Here is a 27,295-nt window from a genome sequence, read left to right on the forward strand (position 1 = left end):
ATTTGTGAATTTAGTTCTGTCATTTAATCCAATTAAGTCTGCCAGCAACTGAACTTTTCAAAGTTTGTGAGTTGAACACATATTTACAGCTATTTCAGAATAGCTGAATTGTTGGCACACTGGAAAGCCTAAAAGTTGTACCTAAAAAAACACTGTTGATTTAATAGTCAATGAATGAACAGACATGGTGGCCAAAAAGACTAGGGGGTCATTTTTTTAAATAGCATACTACTTAAAAAAAACACATTTCTTAAGCACAGCGATATACTTTACAAATGTGTTCTGCACTCTGCTGACTACACACCACAGCCAGATTTTTATAAATAAGATGGGCCACATTGTGCATAATAAAGAGTGGATAGCGATATCTGCTCTCCATTATAAATGAGGACCCAGGTACAAGTCTGACTACAAAAATTACAGAATGTGAAAGTGTATCTAAACTCAAAAATAAAACATAATAAATTGTAAAATTAGGTGCCTCTCAGGTAGAGAAATAAAGTCCAAATAGATGGCTGCGAGTGCAGGCAGGGACAGGTTACTCATCCTAGCTCCAAGCTGCAGCAATGTCAAAGGAAAAAATCCATAAGCCGCACATCATGAAGCAGACCCATGTGCATGAAGTGAGAGGAATGGCAGCCTCAGCCCAGTTTATTTTCACCTGGAGATCCTGCAAATAACACACTTCCTGTCCCTTTGTGTTTACATTTGCTTCTCAACTGTACAGCATGTATGGGGGCGGTAGCCATGGTTGTCACACAGGTTGGACTTTAAACATGTTCCCTGCTTTATTCATCTCCATTAAATTGTGTTATTGATGGGACCAATAGCTTACACAGGAAATATAAGAATATTTTTGTTGTGCCTGTGTGTATAATGCATGATAATAAGTCCATAAGTCCAGAAGTAAAGTGCTAACACTTTGTCGATTTCAGAAAACTCTACGTCTGTTACACCTGTAAAAATGGTTTGCAGGGACCAAGAAGTCAAACATGATTCAGTAAAACCAATTTTAGTTACTAATTTATTTCACTTCTATATACAATTATAATGTCTATTTTGTTCACCTGTGTTGAGGAGTTGTATGAAAGCAATATTTGATCAAAATCTTTCAAATTTAATTTGTTTAATTTTGTTAAAATTTTATTTTATACAATGTTTAGGATGCAATAAATATGGAAAATTCAATTTCCATCAGTACTGTATATATTAGTTTTACAGAAATACAATGTACTATATATGCCAAAATGCTATAGTAGAAAATAATTAAGATAGTGTAAAGGCCTCTCCCCTAAGTATAAGCAGCTGACTGCATTATCAAAAGTGTAAAAGCTATATTTAGTAATAAGTGCACATAAACATATATAAACAACGTGAATGCTGCATGTACCTCCAAGAGTTGCCGTTTTCCTGAGGCCTTCATTCTGATGGTGGCCATTCTTTCAGCCAAGACAGTCAGTGTTGATTGCAGAGCTAACTGATCTGCGGCTTCTGAATCAAGAGATTCAGATACTAGCTCATCTGCAAAGGAAGCTTGCAACTTGCTGATCTCTTCCTGTAACATTAAAATCTCATCCATAAGAGCCTAGAGGGAAACATAAAAATGTATTACATATATCCACTTTTTTTTTTAATTATTACATTTTATTAAATTTGACATATCCATTAAAACCACCTTCATAACATATTTATATTTCTCTCAAAGAGTCAACACATCTTTAACCATTTCCCAATTCCCACCTTACAAGCTTTGGCATACAAAAAAATGGCAGATCTCCTATTTAGAACAGTGCATGAAAGATCTGGCCATTCTCACTGGAACTGTGTAATCATCAGTAATTTTATCATTAACTTGGTTAGCAAACATGCATGCCAGCACAGTTTTTGCATTTATTGCACACATGATAAAATTATAATTTTAAGCTTGAAAGTCAGGTAAACACCAGCGCAGCATATATTTTCTGAACAAAATGGTAGTAGTTCCATTTTTTTTTTGTCACATGATAGTAACACAATTCTTTATCAAACACACATTTTCAGTAAAAAAATCCATCAAAGTGGAGGTCCAGGCTCCTTCAGAAAAAACGTAGTCTTTTAATATTAGGACACTTACCTGTTCACGAATCCATCAGTGTCTTCACCCGAGCCGATTTTTCAATCGGCTTTCGGGTATTGCCAACGCCATCCTGGGTAAGGGAAACTGTGCATGTGTGAAGTGTGCTGTGCATGTGTAAAGTGCACTGCGCTTTGTGAATGGCCTGGCGATGGGGGGAAGAAGAAAGGGGTTGAACGTCCGGAAGATTTTGCCGTGGTGAAGTCAGCCGGAAGTGGGAGCGTGTACCTGTCAAAACCAGGTACCCGCTTGGCAACCAAAATGTTGCATTGCTCACACTTTAAAAGTTATTCTAGGTCATCAGTTTAGAGTTACCTGTGAATAATGACCCTAAGATTATTGCTGTCACTCTGGCATGTACAGCAATTTGTAACACATGTAGCACACTCAACCCTGATGTATACATTTAAATATGTATGTGCATGTACATAGGGCAGGTGGGCTATGTGATAGCATATTTATAGTGACAGGTGCTATTTAATAAGACATCAGGGTTATTTTAGACCCCTGATGTCTCCCCTCCACTCCGCTGAAGCTAATGGAGCCCGATAACCTTCATCAGGATAGGACAGTTGGCTTACAACATTTACACACACTGCTGCTGTAGCAGCCTGGAGTGTGTGTAAAATCCCCTGCTGCTGCCAACATATGGTATACATCAATGGCAGGCAAAGGGTTAATTCATAGAAAAGAGAACTATTGACAAATGGCAGCATAGATATTTCCCAACAAAGCAGAATACCCTTGCATGTGACAATATACACTTCTGAAGTTTGGAAGCTCCCATTCTAGTTCTCCATACTGATTGATCCCTGTGAGAAATAGTCCATAAGAGCTCAATTTGTTGATTAGATCAGCAGAACTTACCAACACATACAGTATATAGTGCAAAGACCCACCTAAATTATTTATTTAAATGATATCTAATCTGATAGATCATCTGACTATACAACTACTTATAAATGTAATTCAAATTCTGTTTATCTGATACACCAAACATGATACAACATCTGTCTGTGTGCAGTTTACATAGCATATATCAGTCAAACAGATTCCATATTTCTTTAATTAACAGAACGATAACATTTCATTTCTGATTGTTGGTTGGTGGTTGCTAAGGGTTACTACACTTTGTAGATTGCTGTAGTTTAAAGACCACACCACTATTAAAAATGAAATGAACCTACTAAATGTGTATTGAAATCTCAGACAATTAATCATTTAAAGTACAACTAAAGTCAAAACTTTTTTTAAGTTTTGGATAGAGTGAAGAGAGATTAGAACACATGTCAGATTTTATTGCTTTATTGCTGTCTGTGCCCCCGGTATGGAGATTCACCCTCTCTATTTGTCCTGTTTATTGTTATCATTGAAAGTGAAAGAAAATCCCAAATGTTGGGTTGTCCCCAGAAAACCTTCCAATGGGGACACTAGTTCTGGTGACCTGGGGGTCTCCAAGGGATTTCCTTAATTTGCAGGAATTCCTCTCAGTTCCTGTTTTGACTATGGGACAGGAAGTGAAGGGAAATCTCCCCAATGGGCAAAAAAAAAAAACCTGACAGGGGTTATAACCCTCCCTTACTCTATCCAAAATGAAAAAAAAAAGCTTGCCTATAGTTCTTTAAATTATGCTAGTTAACTAAAATAATTTTAATATAAACATACTAAGGAGTGAAAGAAGACTTTGTGGAAAGGCTACTCAGGACGTGGCCTAAGGCAGCAAAATATAATGGGGTAATTGGAATGACTTTTAATCATACCTTCATCAATTGTTTATTTAGAAAAAATAATGTATGAATTACAACCTAACTTAGTGTACGGGGTTTAAGAGTGAGGGCTGGGTTACAGTTAGTGTCTAGGGATTACAAATAAGTCTAGGTTTTAAGAGATATGCTGGGCTACATTGTTGTGGTAAAAAGATAATAAACATTTTTAGGATTACGTTAAAGTTATGGGTAGGTTTTGGAGTCTGGTTAAGTATTGAGAAGAGGGCAGTAAGATGTTAATGAACTCATTATGGGTTAGTTAATTTTTAGGGCCCTGGTGAGGAAGGAGTTATGTATTAGAGGTAGGTATAATAAACAGCACTAAGTAAAACAAGAAAAAAAATCCAATGTACCTTTATTTTATATATTTTGGTATGGCACCTTGTAACCACATAGCTCTGTAAGTATCAAGGATGGCACAGTAAGATATTATACATTTAATGAATACTACAGATTACCTGGTGTTCAGCCATCTGACTTTCAGGGGTCTTGCTGGGCTCCAAACTTTCATTTAATTTAACTTCAACAGCCTCCATTTTAGTGGAAATGGACTGAAGAGAATCTTGATATCTTTGTTGTCGTTCAAGAGCCTCATATAAAGTACGCTGCTTTTCGCTAATCTAAGAGACATATGAAGGCAAAATTTATAACATAAAAGATAGTAGCACATGTGACCATAGAATGCAGCATAATATTATTATAATACAGGATTTATATAGCGCCAGCAGTTTGCTCAGTGCTTTACATGAACATAAACAATTAGTAATGAATACAGGTAGGCTAGGTTCACATCTGTATGGGTGGTTCCCACTGCAGGTCTGCACTTGTTCCTGCAGCTGCAACCACCCGCACAGAAAAACGCACTGGATGCATGCGGATACCATTAATCCTAATGAGAGAGAGTGAAGTCACCAGAACACCAAAACCCACATATGCCTGTGTGACTTTGAAACGTTGCTATCTGCTGTAACGATATGATTGGAGATTAAAGCTTTGGACCCATATTTGAGATTTTGGTGTGCTGGTGACGTCACTCTCCCTGACTTCCCTGATTCCGGTGGTCGCTTCAGCACTCACTTACACATTCAGCCATCTCTACAGGAATGTGTGTGTTGAGAATAGTGCGTTGGAACCATTAATCCTAATGGCACGTCACATGCGCTGGTAATAGCACCCACACTGGGAACCACACTGCACTTGCGATTCCCATGCAGGCTGTAATTCCTAAAATGCTGCAGGGACCTTTTCCCTGCATTTCAGGAGGAACTACAGCCCATTCAAATGGACAGGCTGCCGTGCTCACACAAAATGCAGCTCACAGAGCTGAATCAATGTGAACCTAGCCTAATTTATGATTTATTCCCTAGGACTAACTCTAGCAATCCCATAAATGATACCCTGGTTCATAGTACTATGGCTTGCAGTTCAGAAAGATTTTTGCCTTTGTGAAGGCAACTGGAGCTATAATTTCACCTAGCAGGATGTAAGGAATTAAAATCCATAGTGAATTTCAAGAAAAATAATTCTTGTAAATGTTACATATTTTTGTTTTATTTCACTGGAGTGTTCATTGGAGTTGTAAAAATGTAATTTCAAATATTCTATCCCATGTAAGAGTTAGCTTTTGCTTTGAATTTCATATATTATACACATTTGGCTAAACATTAAGATGAAAACATACCACATTCTTCAGTGTCTCCCAGGAACGCTGTAGATCATCTAATTTTGCATTAGCAGCGCTCTCTATTCCCGGCTCATACATTTCTTGAGAAGAAACCGCGTTGGGCTGGATCTTGGCAGCATCTGTCTGCAACTGTTCAGCAGATAAGGCCTGGTAATAAGCAATGTCCTAAGAGCATGAAGGATAACACAGTACTTTCAACAGAAAAGGTAATAAAAGCATGCAAACTAGTTCCTGTAACTGCAATATATGTTAGCTTGAATAAAAAGAAACTAAGCATATGCTTTACTGATACCTGCAACTATTCTAAAGAAATATTGAAGTATAAAATCAGCTTGCATGAATGACTAAAGTATTACTATAAGTTTGTTTTGTTCTGTGCACTGGGATTGATGTTACTGGACCATAAGTAGCACGGTCTGATCTACATACAGTTACAAACTACAATGGTAAAAGGAATTATAATATAATTTTGCTGTGTTATAAAGGACCTGATTTTTTTATATCCTACTGTATCTAAGGGCCCATAGGGAGACACTGAGTCTGGCCAGGGAAGGAGTACGTGGGTTATCAGGCCACCACTACACTACAGATTTTGCTCTTGGTTGAGGGCCCAGATGCCCGATGGTGGAGGAGCTGTTAAAGTGCTAGTGATGGTGGCACTGAGGTTAAAGAATTTTTGTTTGAGCTTGTAGAACCCACTGTGAGGCATGGGTTCAATAATAAAAGTGGGTAAGGAAACTCCTGAAGGATATCCAAACCAAAAAACAAAAAATTATATATATTGCAGCTGAACAATCCTTAGATGTGGTGAAAGATGTTTTTCAACACGTACAGAAAATACATGTTGATCTTACCTGAAATGCTGCTTGTTACTTCCTGTGAGCTGAACTAAAAGTACAAACAATGTTACCTTCTTCCTATAAACTACTAATCCCCCCAATCCCCATGCAAGGGAGATGAAGAGAGGAAGTCCAGTCTGGTTGGCAACCACGGCTACCTCCACAGATACAGTGGAGTGAGTGTAGCCAACCTAGGATAGGAAGTGTGTTATTCAATGGATTATCAAGAAAAATAAAGGCAAAAACGCCTGAAAATTTGAAAATTTTTGTGGGCACCCCATCTAAGGCCTGGTAAGCTGCAAATATATAAAATATATTTTTTGGGGCTTTGGATACACTTTAAATGGAAATTGGCCTGTCGACCTAACGTGTTTTTGTCCCCAAGCATTTGCTTCAAATTTGTTTCATGCTAAGCACCCTAAATAATGTTCACAAAGCATTTTTTTAGATTGAAAGAAAGCAGAACCTATGTTGAAGACAGAACAGAGAAAGGTCATTAATCACTTCCATACCTCTTTGCTATGAACAAGACTCTAAATTCAGATGTCACGTAGAGAACGAATATACTGTAGGTGAAGCAGATACTGCCCTATACACACAGTTACACAATCTGCATGCTATTGGCTCTCAGAATCATATTCAGCTATTCAAATGTGTATGAAAGAAAGTAAAAACAGAAGGATGAGGATCCCACTGTTTCATTGAGTAGATGAGGAGCTCTCCATGGAATACAGAGAGCTTCGATACAAGTAGTTAAGTTTCCATACACCAAGAAACAATTTCCCTTTTTTTTTTTTTTGGGGGGCAAAAGAAAACTCCTGGTTATATTATCTCTGGTGAATAAAATGTTTACAGTATAAAGAAAAAGAAATTTACATTTTTGCCTTTCTGGTTATTGTGCCTTTCTGAATATTAGGGTTGTAGAAAAAAATACACAACCATACAGTATAAATTATTTACTCTACAACCGGTTTTCCTAATCTGTAACCCCTTCATGTCACCGGGTAAAACAAATCCTAACGCCTGAACATAGTTTTGCAACTTGGCATGTTTTAGTAAAACTGTACATATATAACAACTACTTAGTGTATCCAGGTGGATTATATTTTTTTTCAGGACAAATTGGGCTTTCATTTGGTGGTAAATGGTAATGGATATCTCATGATTTTTTTTTATTACCAAAGGAAAACTGGCATTAAATAGTAAAAAAAAAATGTTATCATTTTTAAAATGTAGCTGTATATTCTTGCTATTACCATAACCTAGCACCAAAAAAACCCCCAAAAAAAACAAAATAAATTCTCCTACTCCTGATGATCACAGAAATACTACATATGTGTATGTTATTTGCTGTTGTTCCCTTTAGTAGATCAAACTCTGAGCTACCTACTATTTCTTTTTTTACATACATTTGTTTTTGTTTTCATTTTTCTCCATTAGAAGGAGAAAAAAATACAATGTATGTCTTTCCCCATTCAAGAAGAGAAAAAAAAAACAAAGGGCGCTGCACAGTGACTGAGCACTGTGATAGCCAATCAGTGATCAGGTGTTACCCCAACATTTTGTGCCTGTTGTACTGCAGGGATTTGCTGCCCTCTACTGTTACCTGCTTCTATCACACTGGTATTTATAAATATGCATTTACACTTCCTGTCTCGGGGAAGGGCTAGGAAAGGAGGAGGTGGAGAGAGAGAGAGACAGAACTGAGCCACATGGCCTTATACACACAGGGGCCGCTACTGTTGCTGTATTTTCACCCAGATCAGACCATTATAAAAGTATTCCAATGTTCTATTAGTTTAACTGTAGCTGCCCATGAGTGTATATCTAATTCCATGTGACAGACTTATTCCTGTCCTATTTTTATTATCTCATATGCACAATGCCAGATAGCTAGGTCTGTGCTACTGTATGTATGTGCAGTATATTACCAGGTGAATCTGTTTATTGCAATATAGCTTGTATACAGCTCCTGTTTTCTAGGTAACCCCAGGTTTCGATAGCTAGATTTAGTTTAGAGCTTGATAACCAGCATAGGCTAGAGCCAGTTTAGTCACCCAATAGCCACTTTTGGTAGTTAGATGCCACAGTTCCTGCTGGTGAGAAGCTCAGTTCTAGGCTGGTTGAACAACAGTTCAAGAATCTCCCCATGGCTGCTGATCTTGTCTTAGAGGTATTTCTTTTAATAATTATATATACCCATGTATATGTTCACCATTCCACCGGGACTCTTACCAGGCCCCCTGCTGATACCTGTATGTACTGTTAATAATCTCTTCTATTATAAAGCTTGTATTATTTCTACACTGGTTATATACCATTGGTTAATGTTAAATGCTGGTAGCAGTAGTTTCTCTGCTCCCAATTACTTTTAGATTACTGATTAATCTCTCAGGAAGGTCCAGTTCACAGAGACTCTGCCAACTTTAACAGCGAAGGTTCTGGTTCTCTTATTCACCTACAGGTTCAGCACATCCTGTTTGGGGAGGACATTTATCAAACCCCTCCCCCCCAAAAGAGGACTACAGTACAATGTACTTGTGTTAAAACGTATCTTGTTCTCTTTGTAGTGTTTCCTTTATGTGAAATACCTGGTGTTCCTGCCAATCCCACTGCCTAAACTTAATAGTAAAGAGATTTGGAATGAAGAAAGGATAATATACTGTATAAAGGCCTGAGCCCGCTAGTACAATGTTCTGCCAAACAAGGTCAAAACTTTTAAGAAAAAATGTCTCCAAGACAGCTCACATGACAACGCAAAGTTAATCACATATATCCTCAGTCCACTGTGTAAGTGCCATAAGAAAAATGCCTCCTAAACACTACTGAGCAGACACCTCAGACCCTGACAACATGATTCTTTGTCCCAAAAGCACTTCATATCCACCTGTGTATCCAACTCAAATACCCTCGCTTCTAAACATCACTAAGCAGACACCTCTCTCCCCAGCTCCAAGTACCCTCACTCATAATAGCACTGAGTAGACACCTCTGTTTCTAGCTTTATGTCTCTCACTACTAATTAGCGCAGAGTAGGCACCTCTGTCTTCAACTCCAAGTCCCTTGTTCCCAGACAGCACTAAGTGGACACCTCTGTCTTCAACTCCATGACTAGCACAAAGAACATTACCTATTATGTTTGTTAATGGTCGGGAAATGTTAAAGACCAACTCTATAAAGTACTTTTTTTAGCTATGGGTAAAAAAGAAATAGGCCAGAACCATCTGATTGCTATCTGTTACCGTTGGTGTGATTGGCTTTCACTTTTTTCACCTGTGATACGTGAACAAAAAATGAGGGGAATCTTCCCCCAATTACAAATGACCCATTTTGCTGCTGTCTGTGCCTGCAAGTCTATTTCTATCCTTACTCTTACAATCCAAAATAATAAAATGTGTTTGTTGATTATATCAGAGCATGTTTTTCCCCCTATCCTGTCCATTTTATTCTACTACTGATAATTATATATGCCACAACCCTAACTAACTTTCTACCAGGATTGCCCACTTGCATCCCATTTGTTTATTCTGCACATGATAATGTACAAATCTTGACAGGAAAATTGGAAAGCAATGATGTTATGATGGATTGCCTTTTGGATATTAGCTTTATTTTTTTGTCTTTCCCCAAGATGGGGCCTATTCCCACTCTACTGATATTGTCTGTCAACATTTTTTTAAAGATTTTAGCAAATATATAATAGAAAACACTATTCGATTATGGTTTAGTATTATGTGTACACTAGCATAGCAAACTTCTGAGACTGATATATAAAGCAATATCTCTTGTCCCTAAGCATCAAATGGTGGAGAATGCTTGACAATGGATGGATACATTGGTTCTTCACCACTCAGAAAACAGAGGAAAAACAACAAATACAACAAGACAAAACATTTATTTCATGGTGAAGGGCAACACTCAGCTTTCTGTACCTAGTATCAATTTTGCTTTCAATACTTAATAACTATTGTGCCAACATGTAATTTAGTAGGGCATATACAAACAATAATTATTAGCTGCATAGTATAATTCAACATATGGTATAATTTCACCCTGTAAATTGGGGTCTTGCTATTATTTTGCAGCTTTTCATACATAACATGTTTAAAAAAAAAAAATTCAGGAAACAAGCTATATGTGTCTCACAGTGGTTTGTGTAGTCGCCAATGTACAAAGCCTGTTATTTAATAAGATTAAAAGCAATGAACTAAGTTCATAGCAGTCAGTCTGGCTAATTGGTATGACTGCCCTTAGGCAAAAAACTGTGTTATTAATTAAATACCATTGCTGCTGTGGGACATTTTGAGATGATTGCAATTTGTACTTCAGCACCTTTTTATCTCCATTAAGTTTTTTTGGGGATCAGCAAAGATCTGGGTACTTTTGATTAGGTGTTGCTCCAATGAACATTAAAATGAACGTAAACATTTCTAAAATTGAAAACTGCCTGCAAGTCCCTGTGTTAGTCTTCAAATCACTACACTACATAGAAGGCTGTACAGGGAGTCTTGACTACTGCCCAAGTCAAGAGTAATCCCTGCTTCCTCCCGAGTTTCAGTCCACCCCAATCTTTGCAATGGACAGTACTTTTTTTTTTTTTTTTTTTAGCATTATGCAGCTGAGTAACAGGGTGTGAACTTAGACCTGAAAGGCAGAAGAGTTTAATCTTGACTTGGGCAGAAGTCAAAGTCCCATGTACAGCCTGGAACGGATTCCAAGGGACACCACAGGGACGCAATTATTGATTTAAACACTACACGGGTACTTGCAGGCAATATATGTGTCTGCTTTTTAGAATCATTGTTATTTTAGACGTGTTAGGTCAGGTCAAGTTTACTAGTCTTTTTGTCCTTAATGATCAGTTCACACACTATTTATTGCACAAGAAGGTACAGAGAACTGAGTGCTACCTTTAATTTGGAAGGAGAAAAATACAGCACAGTGATACCTGATTAACAGAAGCATCTGTATTAGCCACTGGTGAAGGTGAACGACAGGGCGGTGGAGAGGAAATCTCACTGTTGGTACCCTCCTCCCCTGATTCCTCAGTGACAGGTGATAGGAGAGTGTGACAGCGACCAGCGGTCATCTGCCATTAAAGACCATCAGAAGAACCCCAGAAGGCAGCAAGTAGATCAGAGAAAGTAAGAGACAAGTGCACACACAAATCAACACACATCAAAAGACAACTAATCAGCATCAGTGTATTCACATAAGAAATATGATATATGTTATTTGAAAATTACATAAAACATAATTATTTCACAATAAAGATATTGTATGAATTGAGCTGCCTTTGCAGTCATACTAATAAATATGATGACAGATACCATATGGAAAACTGATTAGAAGTAAGAATGCGTATAAAGTAAACATAATGTATTTAAAACTATTTAAAGACTTGGACCTATCAATACTTGTATAAAATGCAGTCACAAAACTAGTGTAAAACACTTGTGACCCTATAAAATGGGCACCTTTATTATGCCTAACAAACGTAAAAGCATACATTATTCAATTGCTAACCTAGTAAAAGTTAGACACGTAAAAAGATTATGCTATTGCTTTCCACTATCAAACTTGTGAGGCAGGAAATACCAAAATATCTATCATGCCTAAAAAAGAACTTGTCACCAATAGGCATCTGTAATAGTATCAGTGACAAGTTCCAAATTATTATAAGAGCCCTTGCACACTGGGGCGGGGGGCGGCGTCGGTGGTAAAACGCCGCTATTATTAGCGGCGTTTTACCGTCGGTATGCGGCCGCTAGCGGGGCGGTTTTACCCCCCGCTAGCGACCGAGAAAGGGTTAAATACCACCGCAAAGCGCCTCTGCAGAGGCACATTGCCGGCGGTATAGCCGCGCCGTCCCATTGATTTCAATGGGCAGGAGCGGTAAAGGAGCGGTATACACACCGCTCCTTCACCGCTCCGAAGATGCTGCTGGCAGGACTTTTTTTACTGTCCTGCCAGCGCATCGCTCCAGTGTGCAAGCCCTCGGGGCTTTCACACTGGGATGACAGCAGCGGCACTTTCGGGGCGGTTTGCAGGCGCTATTATTAGCGCAATAGCGCCTGCAAACCGCCCCAGTGTGCAAGGGCTCTAACAGTGCAGTCTTACCTCTCAGAGGCTGTATTTTTTTTTTATTTACTTGTACTCTCTCCCTGCCAGGGAAGTAGTATCAGGATGTGAGGCTGTCCTATTTCCCAAGTGAGCTTAAGGCTAATTGCTGACACACTGTCACACAATGGTGCAAAAAGGACTTACTTAAAAGAAAAAAATGGGGTTGATTTACTAAAGGCTAATAGACTGCGCACTTTGCAATTGCCGTTGCACTCTGCAAGGGCATTTGCTCCAGAACTTAGTAAACAAAGTGAAGCTTCACTTTACAAAGAATACATAATCACAAGGAAAAAGTAAAAAAAAAAAAAAAAAAAAACATTTTTGCGTGCACATGATGCAAGTCAGCAGAGCTTCCCCTAATTTACAAAGCTCTGGAGAAAATGCCCTTGCAGAGTGCAACTGTGCTTGCAAAGCGCCCAGCCTATTTTCCCTTAGTAAATCAACCCCGTTATGTTTAGTTAATCAATGGTTGAAATTAAGGGAGTGTCAGTTATCAATTCCATAGATAGGGGATTTAACTGACACTTTTGCTTTGTCGGGAAGAGAATACAAGTGAATATCAACACATACCAGTACTTATGGTGTAAGCCTGCATTATTATAATAATTTTAAATTGTAGAATTAGACTCTTAGGAATATCCATTCTTGGTCAGTCTTCTTGGCTGCTTCTCTTTAATAAATGTAAACTTCAGTGTTTGTGATGTATGATTTTTATATAATTGCTGAATTATGTGAAAGATTCTGCACTTCACTCATTTACAATGGAAGATTGTGTGGAGCACATATGTGTCTGGAAACAAAAGCTCCCAATTTTTATATTATGACAAAAACATATTCATAGCTCCAGTTAAAATAAGTAGTTAGCGGTAAAGCTTTCCACCCTATTCAGTGGCGCTGTAACATAAACAACACGATACACAGAGCAGTGGTGGGCTGTAACCCATGGCATCCAATTCAAAATATTCTTTCCCAAGTTTACAGTGGGCAAATGAATGAAAAAAAGATTTTTGATTGCCCGCCTTGGATTACATACACCATTATAGGCATAGCCGAATAACTATGAAATGAATAAAAATGTAAACAAGAATATTTCTAAATGACTATAGTGGTCTATTAATGTTGAATGAAAAAATAAATATATATATATATATATATATATATATATATATATATATATATATATATATATATATATATTATAAATATATTATACATTAACCTTAAAAGATCATTTAATGTGTGTCCTACATGCCTTTTAAAAAAAAAGTGTAAAAACAATTATATACAACATTTTCAGAAAAATACTACTAAGGCCACTGCTTTAGTCATTTTATATCTGTGCAATAATTATCTGTGCAAACAGGTTAAGGCTGAAATTTTTTAATGTTGGGCCAAACAATGTAACCTGGCACCCTAAGGTGTCCCTCCTGCCGTTTCTTATTATGCAAGATGTCCCTGTTGCCTAGCAATATATTTCATTCATCAGTCCTTCATTTTTATACTGCATTACAAATTTTACTAGCTAATTTTTTTTTGTATGCAAATCTAAGAAAATGAAGATACTGAAAGTTGCTTCAATGAATAGGGATCGTTAGCTAGGAAATGAGAAAGTGACACTATGGAGTGAATGAATTTGGTGATGTCTGTACACAGAATGCTCACGGTCACATGCCTTGGCTAGTAAACAAATCACATGCAGGAAGGATGTGCTACACTAACAAAAGAGACAATTGTGTACAGCTTAACATTTTATAGAAACACAATAGGACTGTATAGAAAAAAGAAACAAACTATTTAAATGTATATGTTTATGGGAACGTTAGTGTAATCTTTTGACTAGGAATGAGCTGTTTTTTATGTAAGATTTAAGAAAGTCTAAGAACTGTAGTATGACAGAAATGTTACGTAGAAGCAATCGGAAATCTTTTTTTAATTCTGTGCGAGAAATCAGCCAACATCAGGAGCTTTGCTGGTGGCTTTGTTCCTGCCTACATGTAACGCAGCTCATACAATAGCAGCTAATGTGAGCAGAGGCCTTACCATAACAACTGACGGGTGAGCAGAGTGTGCAGGGAGGAGTTCAGCATCCAGTTCTTCCATTCCCTCTGTCAGTCCTTCCACTTCAGTCACAGTCAGTAACATCGTAGCATGTTTGGCTTTCATGGTTAACATCTTACATTTCGAATTCAGCGACGCTATCTGATCCTGATAGCCTTTGATTTTCTTTGCCAGCTCCTGCGAACACATTTTTTTTTTATTTAGGCAGGAAACATAGAGAAGAACGTGTAACAAAAAAAAAAAAAAATCAAGCTCTCATTGTGCTTCAGGCAGGCAAAATAGGCTGGGTGCGTCTGGCCAATAAAATCACAGCTCACTAGCCCTGCATCATCCATCAGCAGCGGCTAAGAGGCAGGATGTTGTTGACTGTGAAAATGAACTAAGCCAGGCTGCATCTCACAATACAGAGAAACCACAGAACAGAAGTAGAAAGCTGTAGCGAGAAGAGGAAATGGCCGTGCAGCTTTCAGAGCCAGATTTCAAACCCAGCAAACAAAAAGGTTCAGCAGACAGACGGAGAGGCCAAACTGGGCAAGATTCTAGTCACTTAATACAGAAAAGTATAAGCTGACCCCCAGATGGCTTATGTCTCGGGCTTTGTAATGAGGTCATGTGATGACTACCAGCATAAAATATGCAACACTCAGCTCTTAGCCAAGCTTAAAACAATGACAGGAGAAGTTCTGAACAACAGGGGGCAACAACTGTTAAAAATGTTACAGTCTAAGCCTGCATTCATACCTGAGAAAAGCATATTCCTGGTGATTAGAAACCCTTTTTCCAGGCGTTTTATGGACATTGTTTTGACATTTTTGCATGTGTATCAAGTTTCAGGAGTTTGTTTCCTAGACTGGATAAGGGAAGGAAAGCAGTTCTATAGGAGGAGAGGAATTCTTCAGGCATTAAAATGCGCGTATCACGCATTGACAGGAATTCTCATTAAAGTTTATAGGATCAAAAATGCCTGAATACATAGAAATAAGGTTCATGTAATTCTAAGGGTGCATGAACACTGGGCTTAAAGGATAAGTTCATCTTTCGCAACGTGTTACATGTTACACCCAGGGCTTTTTTTCTCAGAAAATAGGTGCAGGAACCCCCTCCTCCTGAATCACCCTTCGTCTATGCCCTCCTACCCACCTCTGAGCACCCCCTACCCACTTCCCAAAATTGTCCCTTTATTGCCCCGTACACACGGTCGGACTTTGTTCGGACATTCCGACAACAAAATCCTAGGATTTTTTCCGACGGATGTTGGCTCAAACTTGTCTTGCATACACATGGTCACACAAAGTTGTTGGAAAATCCGATCGTTCTAAACGCGGTGATGTAAAACACGTACGTCGGGACTATAAACAGGGCAGTAGCCAATAGCTTTCATCTCTTTATTTATTCTGAGCATGCGTGGCACTTTGTCCGTCGGATCTGTGTACACACGATCGGAATTTCCGACAACGGATTTTGTTGTCGGAAAATTTTATATCCTGCTCTCAAACTTTGTGTGTCGGAAAATCCGATGGAAAATGTGTGATGGAGCCTACACACGGTCAGAATTTCCGACAACATGGTCCTATCACACATTTTCCATCGGAAAATCCGACCGTGTGTACAGGGCATTAGAAAATACAAAACCAAGTATCATTTTGTGCTACTAAGTAATTTGTATGGAATTTGATATACCCCACCCCAGCAACAGTAGACCCTCCAGCAACAATAGATCTCCCACACAACAACAGAACCCCCCCCCCAGCAACAATGGGACCTCCCACAACAAAATACCACCCCAACAACAATAGACCCCACCAGCAACAACAGATCCTCCAGCAGCCAGCAACAGTAGACCTCTCCCTCAATAGTAGATTTTTCCCAGCAACAGTAGACCCCCTGCCAGCAACAATAGACCTGCCCAATAACAATAGGCCCCCACACAAAAATAGACTCCCAACAATGACAACAGATCCCCAGCAGCCAGCATCAATAGACCCTCCAGCACACCCCAGCAATCCTTGCCAAAAAATACATTCAGTTGTGGAGGTGCTGGAACTGCTTTCCCCTGCGTTCCCGCTGAAATAAAGCCCTGGTTACACCCATACCCAGATAGCAAGCAATTGTGCTGCAAGTTTGAAAACAATTTTCTAAGTTTTTGCTAGACTTGGCCTGGCTTCACAATTACAGCAAGTCCACACTTCATGACTCCAGATCAACTTTTTTTGCAAACATGCTGCAAGGTCTGCAACTTTGTTCTTGCTAGAGACTTGCCACACAAATTTGCTACAAATTGAAAAAGTGTCAATTAGAACTTGTGCTTCAAGTGCTCTGCAAATGTACAACTTGCCAGAGAAAATGTGCAGCAAGTTAACAGACTTACAATTCAACACTGTCACAAATTTGGGGCAAGGTATCCTTGCTATCTGGGTATTCAGGGTGTAACATGTAAGATATTACGAACAGACTGACCACCGCACACCGATCCTCGCTGTGACAGCTAACGGGGTTCTTTTCCCTCCCCGCTAGCTGTCACAATTTTATAGAAACGTGACTGAGCAGGACTTTGCCCGCCTGGCCGTGTCACTGATTGATAGGGCTCTGTGCATGGAAAACTACAACATCCAGCAGCCTTTGCAGCTATCCGCTTGTAGTTTTCTATGAAATACCACCCACCGTGGTAGTTTATTCATGCTTCCTGTCAGACTGTATCTTCTTACCCATACGGGATGTATGGGCAAGCAGATACACTGGCAGATCTGCTGGAGACCTGCCGGGGACCAGCGATCTGCTAATCCCTGGTGCAATGCTTTACAGGCTCCAAATAAATAAATAAATAAAAAATGTGCATGTATTACTTTTTTTCTAGAAAGTGAACTTATCCTTTAAAAAAGGCTGCTTCTACAGGAGTTTTGTGTTTTTTTTCTCCTGCCTGTAGAAGCAGCTCAGTGTTATCCACATTAGGCCATTTGGAGGCATATTTTAAGCTCAGCGTTTAGAGGTAGAAGAAAACTCCTTCTGGATCAGGTTTTAGAGAGGAGTTTTCTGACACTCATAAACGTGGTGTTTAGGAGCATTTGCATTTTCAAGTGTACACTTGTCCATAAAATCTCCTAGCACTTGTGAGCGGTGCTAGGAGGTTTTACCTAGTGAGATATGAGCTATTAAGAGCATTTTTAGGCCGCTTTTTTCTGCCAGAGGGTCTGGCATTTTTTCTGTTCCTAGTGTGCATGAACATAGCATAGGGCCTAGGGCATAGGGTGACTGAGCGTACAAGTGTGTATAGGCACAACTGGAAATAATAGTCAGGCATAGTAAGGGGTTATCAGGCATAGGGAAACAGCAAAAAAAAAAACACTGAAGTGTTAATGTGGGCTAAACCATGGGAACTGTACTGATACTACCTAAATAAATACAATGCAAAGAACACAGATTTCATTTATGCAGCTGAAATTGAGTCACAAATGTTCCTTAAGAAGCAATCACAAAAATGCTTTAATACAGCAAAGTCCAGCAATCAATTAGGATTCATTTTTCACTAATTAGAGTCCAGTAAATGGAAAACATATGGGTTGCTATGGGAAGCTGCACTTTGTACCTCATCACTGTTTTCTGTATTCTCTAGTAATACAGTATGTAATCTGTTCAGACGGTTGAACATTCTTCACATATCCATACCTATACAGCTGGCTAAGGTAACTCGTTGCTGTCTATACATTGCATGTGGACCTATAGTATACTGTATATCCTAGGTATTGCCAATTGTAATCAACATCAGCCAAATAAGAAGGAGTTCAATTTATATAAGAAACAAGCAGGTGATAAGACAAATGTTAATATTATACAGTAGAATAAAGCTCAGTAAAATTATTAAGTTGTTTGTTCAAACCAGTATTATTTACATATGATCATTTAAAGGGAAAATACTGTATGATGGTTTATAGTGGTGATATTTTCTTTAATATGATCAAGACTAAAAATACGATTGAAAAAAAAATGCATGCTTTTTGTCAGAAAAAAAGCAACAGAAATGCATACAGAGGCAAATAAAACTGATGGTGGGAAAAAAAAAAACACTGACTTCTTTAACATTCTTGTTTAATTATAGACCTATATTTATCTGAGACATATTTAAATTCTCTTACTCACTACGTTTCTGGAAGTCTGTTCCAATCATTCAAAATAACACTTTCTAACATTACTCTTGAACTTTCCTTCTGCTAGGTGAAGGCCATGTCCCTTTTTTCACATCTCAGCTTTATACTGAAAATGTAGCCCTCTCAGCTGAACCTTTCACAACATTCAAGCTGAAGTCTAGCTATGGCTATTTTTGCATAGATACATTGGTCCAGCTTGGACCACACTTGGCCAATCCCCATTAAAGCTGTAAACCACTGTAGTAGGCACTGCCAGTGCAGTGATCACCACTAGCTTCAAGGTCCTGTGCTGAACAGCTGGCTTGCTGCTTCGTGAACACAGGGAGTTGCTCGCTCAGGCACCATTCAGACAACATTGTGCATCTCAAAGAATGCAGAGTGTTCTCTGATTTGACAAAGTGGAGATCATGTCATCACTGCCTGGCCTCTTCACCTCGTAGAAATCTGGCCTTGCAAAAAATCTCTGCATGGAAGAGAACTTGTAATAAATTAACTTCTTTAACCACTTGCTGACCACCCTATAGCAGTTTTACTGTGCGCCAGATCACATACAGTATATCACGTATATATACACATGATCTGGCTCTTCCGGGTAGCAGGCATAAATGTGCACCGCCGGTGGCTCGTTAAAGTGATTATACACTTGTTATACTTGATGTCAGCTGGCACCCGCTGATCATCCTACAGAGACACAAAATGGAGGTCTGCCTATGTAAACAAGACAGATCGCTGTTCTGACAGGAGGGAAGGCATGGATCCTTTGTCTCTGCAATGCAGGAACTATGATCCATGTCTTCCCCTAGTAAAAGCACCTCCCACACTGTAATAAAATGCTATTTAGGCCACAGTTAACCCTTTGACCGCCCCTGATGTTAACCCCTTCCCAGCCAGTGTCATTAGTACAGTGACAGTGAACATTTTTTTAGCACTGATCACTGCATTAGTGTCACTGGCCCCCAAAAAGTGTCAAAAGTGTCAGTTAGTGCCCGAATGTCTGCCGCAATATTGCAGTCCCGCTATAAGTCGCTGATCGCCGCCATTACTAGTAAATAAATAAATAAAAATTAATAAAAATAAAACTAGAGTTTGTAGATGTTATACCTTTTGTGCAAACCAACAAATATAGGCTCATTGGGATTTTTTACCAAAAACATGTAGCAGAATGCATATTGGCCTAAATTTATGAAGAAATTAATTTTTTTCAATTTATTTATTGGATATATTTTAAAGCAGAAAGTAAAAAATATTGTTTTTTTTTTTTTGTTTTGTTTTTTTTAAATTAAAAGATAAAAGATAAAGATGCAGAGGTGATCAAATACCACCTAAAAGAAAGCTTTATTTGTGGGGAAAAAAGGGACATACGTTTTATTTGGATACGGCATCACACGACCACGCAATTGTCAGTTAAAATAATGCAGTGCCGTATCGCAAAAAATGGCCTGGTCATGAAGGGGGTAAATCTTCTGGAGTTGAAGTGGTTAAAAAGCAATACAATAAATCATACACAGAAAAGCACCACAAAAAATGATCTAGATGCAGAATACCTCATGGCGTTTGATTTGGATCTGTAGTTCTTGGATGTTGTTAGTTGTTACTTTTGCATCTTGTAATTCTCGATGTGCTTCCTCAATGAGATGCTGCAAATGTTTCATTTCCTGTTCATACTGTTCATACTGGACTACTGCCTCCTATGGGTTAAGGAAACAACTTTACCTGAAACTATGTACATGCAAAATTCAATTTATAAATCTTTACAAATGCCCAGTGTTAAAATAGGGGACAAAACTATAAACCAATTCACACTAGATAACAAAATCCATGCCCTGCCCCATTCAAAAGCAAACTTACAGCAACAAGGCTGATGGATACATTAGATTCCTAAGCATGTGCTGTTTTACGGAGTTTTCATAAAGTACTGTATTTATTGGCGTATAACATGCACTTTTTTACCATGAAAATCGGGTGCAACTAGCGTGTGCGTGTTATACGCCGATACTTCAATTTTAGCTGCCTCGGAGGGGACAGGGAGGGGGGCGGGACGAGCGCCGTCAGATTACATACAGTCAGAATCTCCTGTTTACTTGGTGGCATCTGTAATAGGAAGTCCTGTCTCCTGGGCCGCCATTGGACCACTGTTCTGTCTATCATAGGAGATTCTCACTGTATGTAATCTGTCAGCGCTCGTCCCACCCCCCTCCCTGTCCCCTCTAGGCTGCAGATGGGCATCGATCAGGCTGCACTGATGGCAATGTTGAGGATGCTGCATTGAAGGCAATGGTGAGGCTGCTGCATTGATGGCACTTGTGAGGCTGCTGCATTGAAGGCAATGGTGAGACTGCTGCATTGATGGCAATGGTGAGGCTGCTGCATTGATGGCAATGGTGAGGCTGCTTCATTGATGGCACTTATGAGGTTGCATTCATGTGGACTGATGAGGCTGCATTGATGGCACTTGTGAGGCTGCAGATAGGCATTGATCAGGCTGCATTGATGGCAATGGTGAGGCTGCAGATGGGAACTGACCCTTATTTTGCTTCAAAGTTCCTTATTTAAAATTTAAGTTTTTTCCAGAAACTTCCCTCTTAAAATGAATGTGCGTGTTATACGTCAATAAATACGGTACTTACCTGCATTATATTGCACTGTTGGATAGCTGTATGTTGAAGACGGCTGGTTTCTTCTAGCAGCCTGACAGCTGTACAGCATATAGGAAGGCTGGTGACTACCTCTTCGGGGATTCTTAAGGCACTCTGGCAAACCTGTACAGCTTGTACTTTTGGCTTCAGAGACTCCATTTTCAAAAGGAGATGCTGTAAAATATAACGATTATTATACAGAAGGTTTTAGTAAACATCCTAAACTGAGACAGAACAGTGGGCCGTTTGAATCAAGAGTGATTATTTATTAGGGTTAATGAGTTCTGACTACAATCCTAGAAGCTGCAAAGCATGTAGGGAATTGGAAAGAGATGGCCAGCAGAGGAAGACCTCATGACATAAAAGGAGATTTTTCAAACATTTTCTTCATGCCTGTGGATATCTGAGTTCCGGCCTGCCTGTTGTACCACATTTCCTGTGATTCCATTGGCTGTCATTTGTGTACACCTGCCTGAGGACATTGATCCAGAGTCCACTCAACTTTATACAAGCCTGTTTTACATGCAGAGCGTACACTCTAGCGTGTTCAAACGATCCGGTAAGCCTCCTCTACACCCCAGTGGCGGTTCTTTTCACAATTATATCCATCCACTGTTTGCAAGATTTTTTCTTATTCAGATTGGGAATTTATTCACATCTATTACCATTTATGGACATTTTCTTTGTTATTGTTATATCACTTAATTTTTCATATTATTCATTTATTGCATTTATGTTTCCAATTTAGTGCCATTTAGACTCATTTATGTATATTTCACTAGGCACTTCATTCTTAGCGCTACACTTTGTTGTTTTTGTTTTGTATACCATTCTTTCAATGTGGTGTGTTAGCTGCTGATTTTGTGAGCAGCGCAGAATTATTTGGTTTTATTTCTATAAACTGAAGCTGAACTAAAAACTTTTAGAAGTAAACTTAACACCATCTCACCTGTCGATGTGACAGTTGTTCCTTAAGACTCAAGCGTCCAAGCTCTGGAGAAGTTAGCGTAGATTGGGCTTGTGCCAGTGCTGTTTGTAAAGCTCTCGCTTCACTTTCAAACTTTTTCATATCCTGAAAAGATTAATTTAAATCAAGACAACATTAAATAATTGGGGAATTATTGATCATTTTGCAAAATAATACAAATTGAAGTAGTCACTTGAAAAGACAAAAACATAATATCTGAACTAGAATAAGTATGTACTCTTAGTTCAGACACTGCAAAAAAAAGATGGACATTCTTATTAGCGAGTTACAAACCAATACCAAAGCTTCTACTGGCCACTGAGCCCAATGTGCAGGAGACAATTATTTCCAAATGTTAAAGACCTTCTAATATAACAAGATTCTTACTTCTGCAGCATCATAAAGGCTCTGCAAACGTTGTTTGATAGTTTGTTGCAGTTCTTCAGTCTCTCGTCCAAGTTCCGATACTTGCTGACACAATCCTTCAGTGTGGTACACACTTGATAAGTAGTCTATCTTCTCATTCATAGCTTCCAGGTCATTGCGTATATCTCTAGACTCATCTAACATAGCCTATGAACAAAAAAACAAATGGACAGTTATTTCATGGAACGAGTTAAAGCATTTAGTAAGCCTAATGACTGGCTTCTTTCAAACGGACATGCTGAAAAACTAGCATACCACCGGCATCTGTTCATTGCTGGCAGCCAATGGTTATCAGCACAAATCAATGTGTTCTGACGGGGTGTGGGGGAGCCCCCCTGTCAGAACACAATAGCACAGCAGGGGGAGATCGCTGCACTAACATCGCTTATGGGTCAAATGGTAAAAAAACTTTTTGTGTGTACCCCGCATAAGTCACTGCCCCCCAATTTGCAGCCTACAGTGTGCACTCTATTATTTAGCCATTGGATTGCCTAAAAGGGTTTATCAGATAGAAAGCCCAATTGCCAACTAAAAGAGCTTGTACAGCAGGCTGATAGCTTGCTTCTACGGCAGCCTGTTCGTTAGTCAGTTTTTTCATTCAACCAGCAGTTAAATCCTCCCCGCTGAGCTATTGTATTCTGACAGTAGGGTGACCTCCCTGCCATCAGAATACACTGATCACCACTGCAGTCTAAAGCCTTCAGCGCTGATCGAGTGGGAGGTTGTACAGAAGTCGATCGCTAGAATATTCATTCAATTTCCTAAATATAAGTGAGGTTAAATTGATGTTTGTTTTCACCACAGAGAAAATTTGAAGGAGCAGGATGGAAATTTTTTCTCAAACGAACACATTTTTGTACAGTGTATGTGGTTTTCTTTCTGGAACTACATTAATTTTAAAACCGAATGTTAAGAGCAAGTGAAATTTTCCAATGACATTCCTCCACTCATCAAATGTACAAAGAGTTTTAATATGAATTTGCATATGAATATTCTTGCCTGAAAATTTACTAGTGTATGGCCAGCATTAGAATTTCCATTCACTTTAAGGTCTTGGCCAATAGTTATCCACCTAACATATTTTCCAAATCGTGACAGGTAAATCTACATCAATATGGGGCTTTAAAGAGAAATAAAATAGCATTCAATGAATTTCTGTGATAAAACTTGCAAAATGAAAAAACATACATACAGTATCTCACAAAAGTGAGTACACCCCTCACATTTTTGTAAATATTTTTTATGTGACAACACTGAAGAAATGACACTTTATTACAATGTAAAGTGGTGAGTGTACAGCTTGTATAACAGTTTAAATTTGCTGTCCCCTTAAAATAACTCAACACACAGCCATTAATGTCCAAACTGCTGGCAACAAAAGTGAGTACACCCCTAAGTCAAAATGTCCACATTGGGCCCAATTAGCCATTTTCCCTCCCCGGTGTCATGTGACTTGTTGGCGTTACAAGGTCTCAGGTGTGAATGGGGAGCAGGTGTGTTAAATTTGGTGTTATCGCTCTCACTCTCTCATACTGGTGACTGGAAGTTCACAATGGCACCTCATGGCAAAGAACTCTCTAAGGATCTGAAAAAAAGAATTGTTGCTCTACATTAAGATGGCTTAGGCTATAAGATTGCCAAGACCCTGAAACTAAGCTGCAGCACGGTGGCCAAGACCATACAGCGGTTTAACAGGACAGGTTCCACTCGGAACATGCCTCGCCGTGGTCGACCAAAGAAGTTGAGTGCACATGCTCAGTGTCATATCCAGAGGTTGTCTTTGGGAAATAGACGTATGAGTGCTGCCAGCATTGCTGCAGAGGTTGAAGTGGTGGGGGGGTCAGCCTGTCAGTGTTTAGACCATACGCCGCACACTGCATCAAATTGGTCTGCATGGCTGTCATCCCAGAAGAAAGCCTCTTCTAAAGATGATGCACAAGAAAGCCCGCAAACAGTTTGCTGAAGATAAGCAGACTAAGGACATGGATTACTGGAACCATGTCCTGTGGTCTGATGAGACCAAGATAAACTTATTTGGTTCAGATGGTGTCAAGCGTGTGTGGCAGCAACCAGGTGAGGAGTACAAAGACAAGAGTGTCTTGCCTACAGTCAAGCATGATGGTGGGAGTGTCATGGTCTGGGGCTGCATGAGTGCTGCCAGCACTGGGGAGCTACAGTTCATTGAGGGAATCATGAATGCCAACATGTACTGTGACATACTGAAGCAAAGCATGATCCCCTCCCTTCAGAAATGGGGCCGCAGGGAAGTATTCCAACATGATAATGACCCCAAACACACCTCCAAGGCGACCACTGACTTGCTAAAGAAGCTGAGGGTAAAGGTGATGGACTTGCCAAGCATATCACCAGACCTAAACCCTATTGAGTATCTGTGGGGCATCCTCAAACGGAAGGTGGAGGAGCGCAAGGTCTCTAACATCCACCAGCTCTGTGATGTCATCATGGAGGAGTGGAAGAGGACTCCAGTGGCAACCTGTGAAGCTCTGGTGAACTCCATGCCCAAGAGGGTTAAGGCAGTGCTGGAAAATGATGGTGGCCACACAAAGTATTGACACTTTGGGCCCAATGTGGACATTTTCACTTAAGGGTGTACTCACTTTTGTTGCCAGCTGTTTAGATATTAATGGCTCTGTGTTGAGTTATTTAGAGGGCACAGCAAATTTACACTGTTATACAAGCTGTACACTCACTACTTTACATTGTAGCAAATTGTCATTTCTTCAGTGTTGTCACATGAAAAGATATAATAAAATATTTACAAAAATGAGAGGGGTGTACTCACTTTAGTGAGATACTGTATATCCAAAGTAATCTATTTAACAGTGTAACACAAAAGTGGTAAATCACAGAAACTTCAGCTACAACTTACCTGGTGAGCCACTGCCTGATCACGAAGATGACTTGCTGAATTCCAGGTAATGAGAGCATGCACTAATATTTTTGCCTTCCCAATCCAACGCAGAATGAATTCTAGCATTTCATTGTATTCCTCCAGTTGAATTACAGCCTATAAAAAATTGAAGTTGGTGGCAAACATTGTATTATTATTCTACAGGATTTATATAGAGCCAACAGTTTGTGCAGTGCCTTGCAAAATAAAGGAAGAGGTGTGGTTATAACACAATACAGTGCAAGACGGTTAAGTGGACCCTGTTCATAAGAGCTTATAATCTAATAGGGTGGGGCAAGTGGTAAAAAAAGGTAATAACTGTGAGAGGCAAGCTGATGGAAGAATTAGGCTCCAAGCACACGGGCGGGACGTTAAAATAACGTTATAAAAACGGCAGTAGCTTTGCAGTGAGTCTTTCAATGTTTTTTTAACGTTTTCGCAATATCCTTTATTAGCGTTTTTTATCATTTTTTTTCAATGGTTAAAAAACGTTAAAAAACGCTGGTGAGCCACGTTTTTGAGCGTTTATCAATGTTTATCAGCGTTTATGAGCGTTTGGCTTTTTTGTGGTCAGAAAAACAACTCCTGAACACGATTTTATGGCGTTCAGAAAACAGCCCATAAAATCCACTGCTGACAAAAGTTCAAAAACGTCCATGTGTGCATGGACACATAGGATAACATAGAGTGGAGTTTATGGGCTGTTAAAAAAAAACGCCCAAACTCCTAAAAATGGCCTATTATGAGCTCCAGTGTGCATGGAGCCTAAAAGTTCAGTTGTTAGTCGGTGTCGCGATAGGCTTCCCAGAAGAGATGAGTTTTCAGGGATCACCTAAAGGTGGCCAGAGTAGGAGATAGCCGGACAGATTGGGGTAGAGCATTCCAGAGGATGGAAGAGGCTCTGGACAAGTCCTGGAGACAATCATAGGAGGAGGAGAAAGGGGAGCTAGAGAGCAGGAGGTCAAAAAAAATAATGTTCGTTTTTGTACCTGTTTTACTCTGCCTGTCTTGTATTCGGCCTCCTTGCTGGCTTGCTGCTGCACTTCTGTTAGTATGCCTACTTTGTCCACCAGCTGCTTTGCCAGTGTGGGGCTTTGCTCACTAAAGTCTTGCACAGCTGCATCCAGTTCCACAAGCTTTATGTTGCACTTGTCTAATTCCTCACATAAGATCTGTGAAAAGAAAGAATTGTAATCAGATACATTTACAATAGTCAAGATCATATAAATGCTATATGCAGTGTAGCAGCACCCCACGTGTGATCCCACTTTATAGTTTATCAAGTAGCCTCTCTATGCATAGAAAAGATCCACAGGGGTACCATACTGAACACATACAAATGTTGAGCACTTCATCTGAAATTACATTATAAAAATACTGGAAATGATTGGAAAAAAGCTATGATAAGCACAATGGGATTGATTAACTATAACTGGAGAGTGCAAAATCTAGTGACGCTGTGCATGGTAGCCAATCAGCTTCTAACGTCAGCTTATTCAATTAAGCTTTCACACAAATCCTGCGATCTGACTAACTTCTATGCAGATCTGCACTAGATTTTGCACTCTCCAGTTTTATTAAATCAACCTCAATGTTTGTTGCATAGTAAATGCTCATTCAGTGACACCCC

The 27,295-nt window shown here is 39.3% G+C and overlaps 1 protein-coding gene across 1 annotated transcript in view; it reads right to left on the minus strand.

The window, feature by feature from the left end:
- SYNE1 (spectrin repeat containing nuclear envelope protein 1) overlaps nucleotides 1-27,295 on the minus strand; it is a 513,156-nt gene that overhangs the window by 170,471 nt on the left and 315,390 nt on the right. Inside the window, 11 exon segments of the mRNA XM_073627830.1 lie at nucleotides 1,391-1,585; nucleotides 4,338-4,499; nucleotides 5,561-5,728; nucleotides 11,351-11,491; nucleotides 14,566-14,760; nucleotides 20,270-20,413; nucleotides 21,353-21,535; nucleotides 22,311-22,433; nucleotides 22,716-22,901; nucleotides 25,645-25,782; nucleotides 26,655-26,837. Of these exon segments, the coding sequence (XP_073483931.1) occupies nucleotides 1,391-1,585; nucleotides 4,338-4,499; nucleotides 5,561-5,728; nucleotides 11,351-11,491; nucleotides 14,566-14,760; nucleotides 20,270-20,413; nucleotides 21,353-21,535; nucleotides 22,311-22,433; nucleotides 22,716-22,901; nucleotides 25,645-25,782; nucleotides 26,655-26,837 (1,818 nt within the window).

The sequence above is a fragment of the Aquarana catesbeiana genome, linkage group LG04, assembly GCF_042186555.1.
Source record: "Aquarana catesbeiana isolate 2022-GZ linkage group LG04, ASM4218655v1, whole genome shotgun sequence".
Classification (NCBI taxonomy): Eukaryota; Metazoa; Chordata; class Amphibia; order Anura; family Ranidae; genus Aquarana; species Aquarana catesbeiana.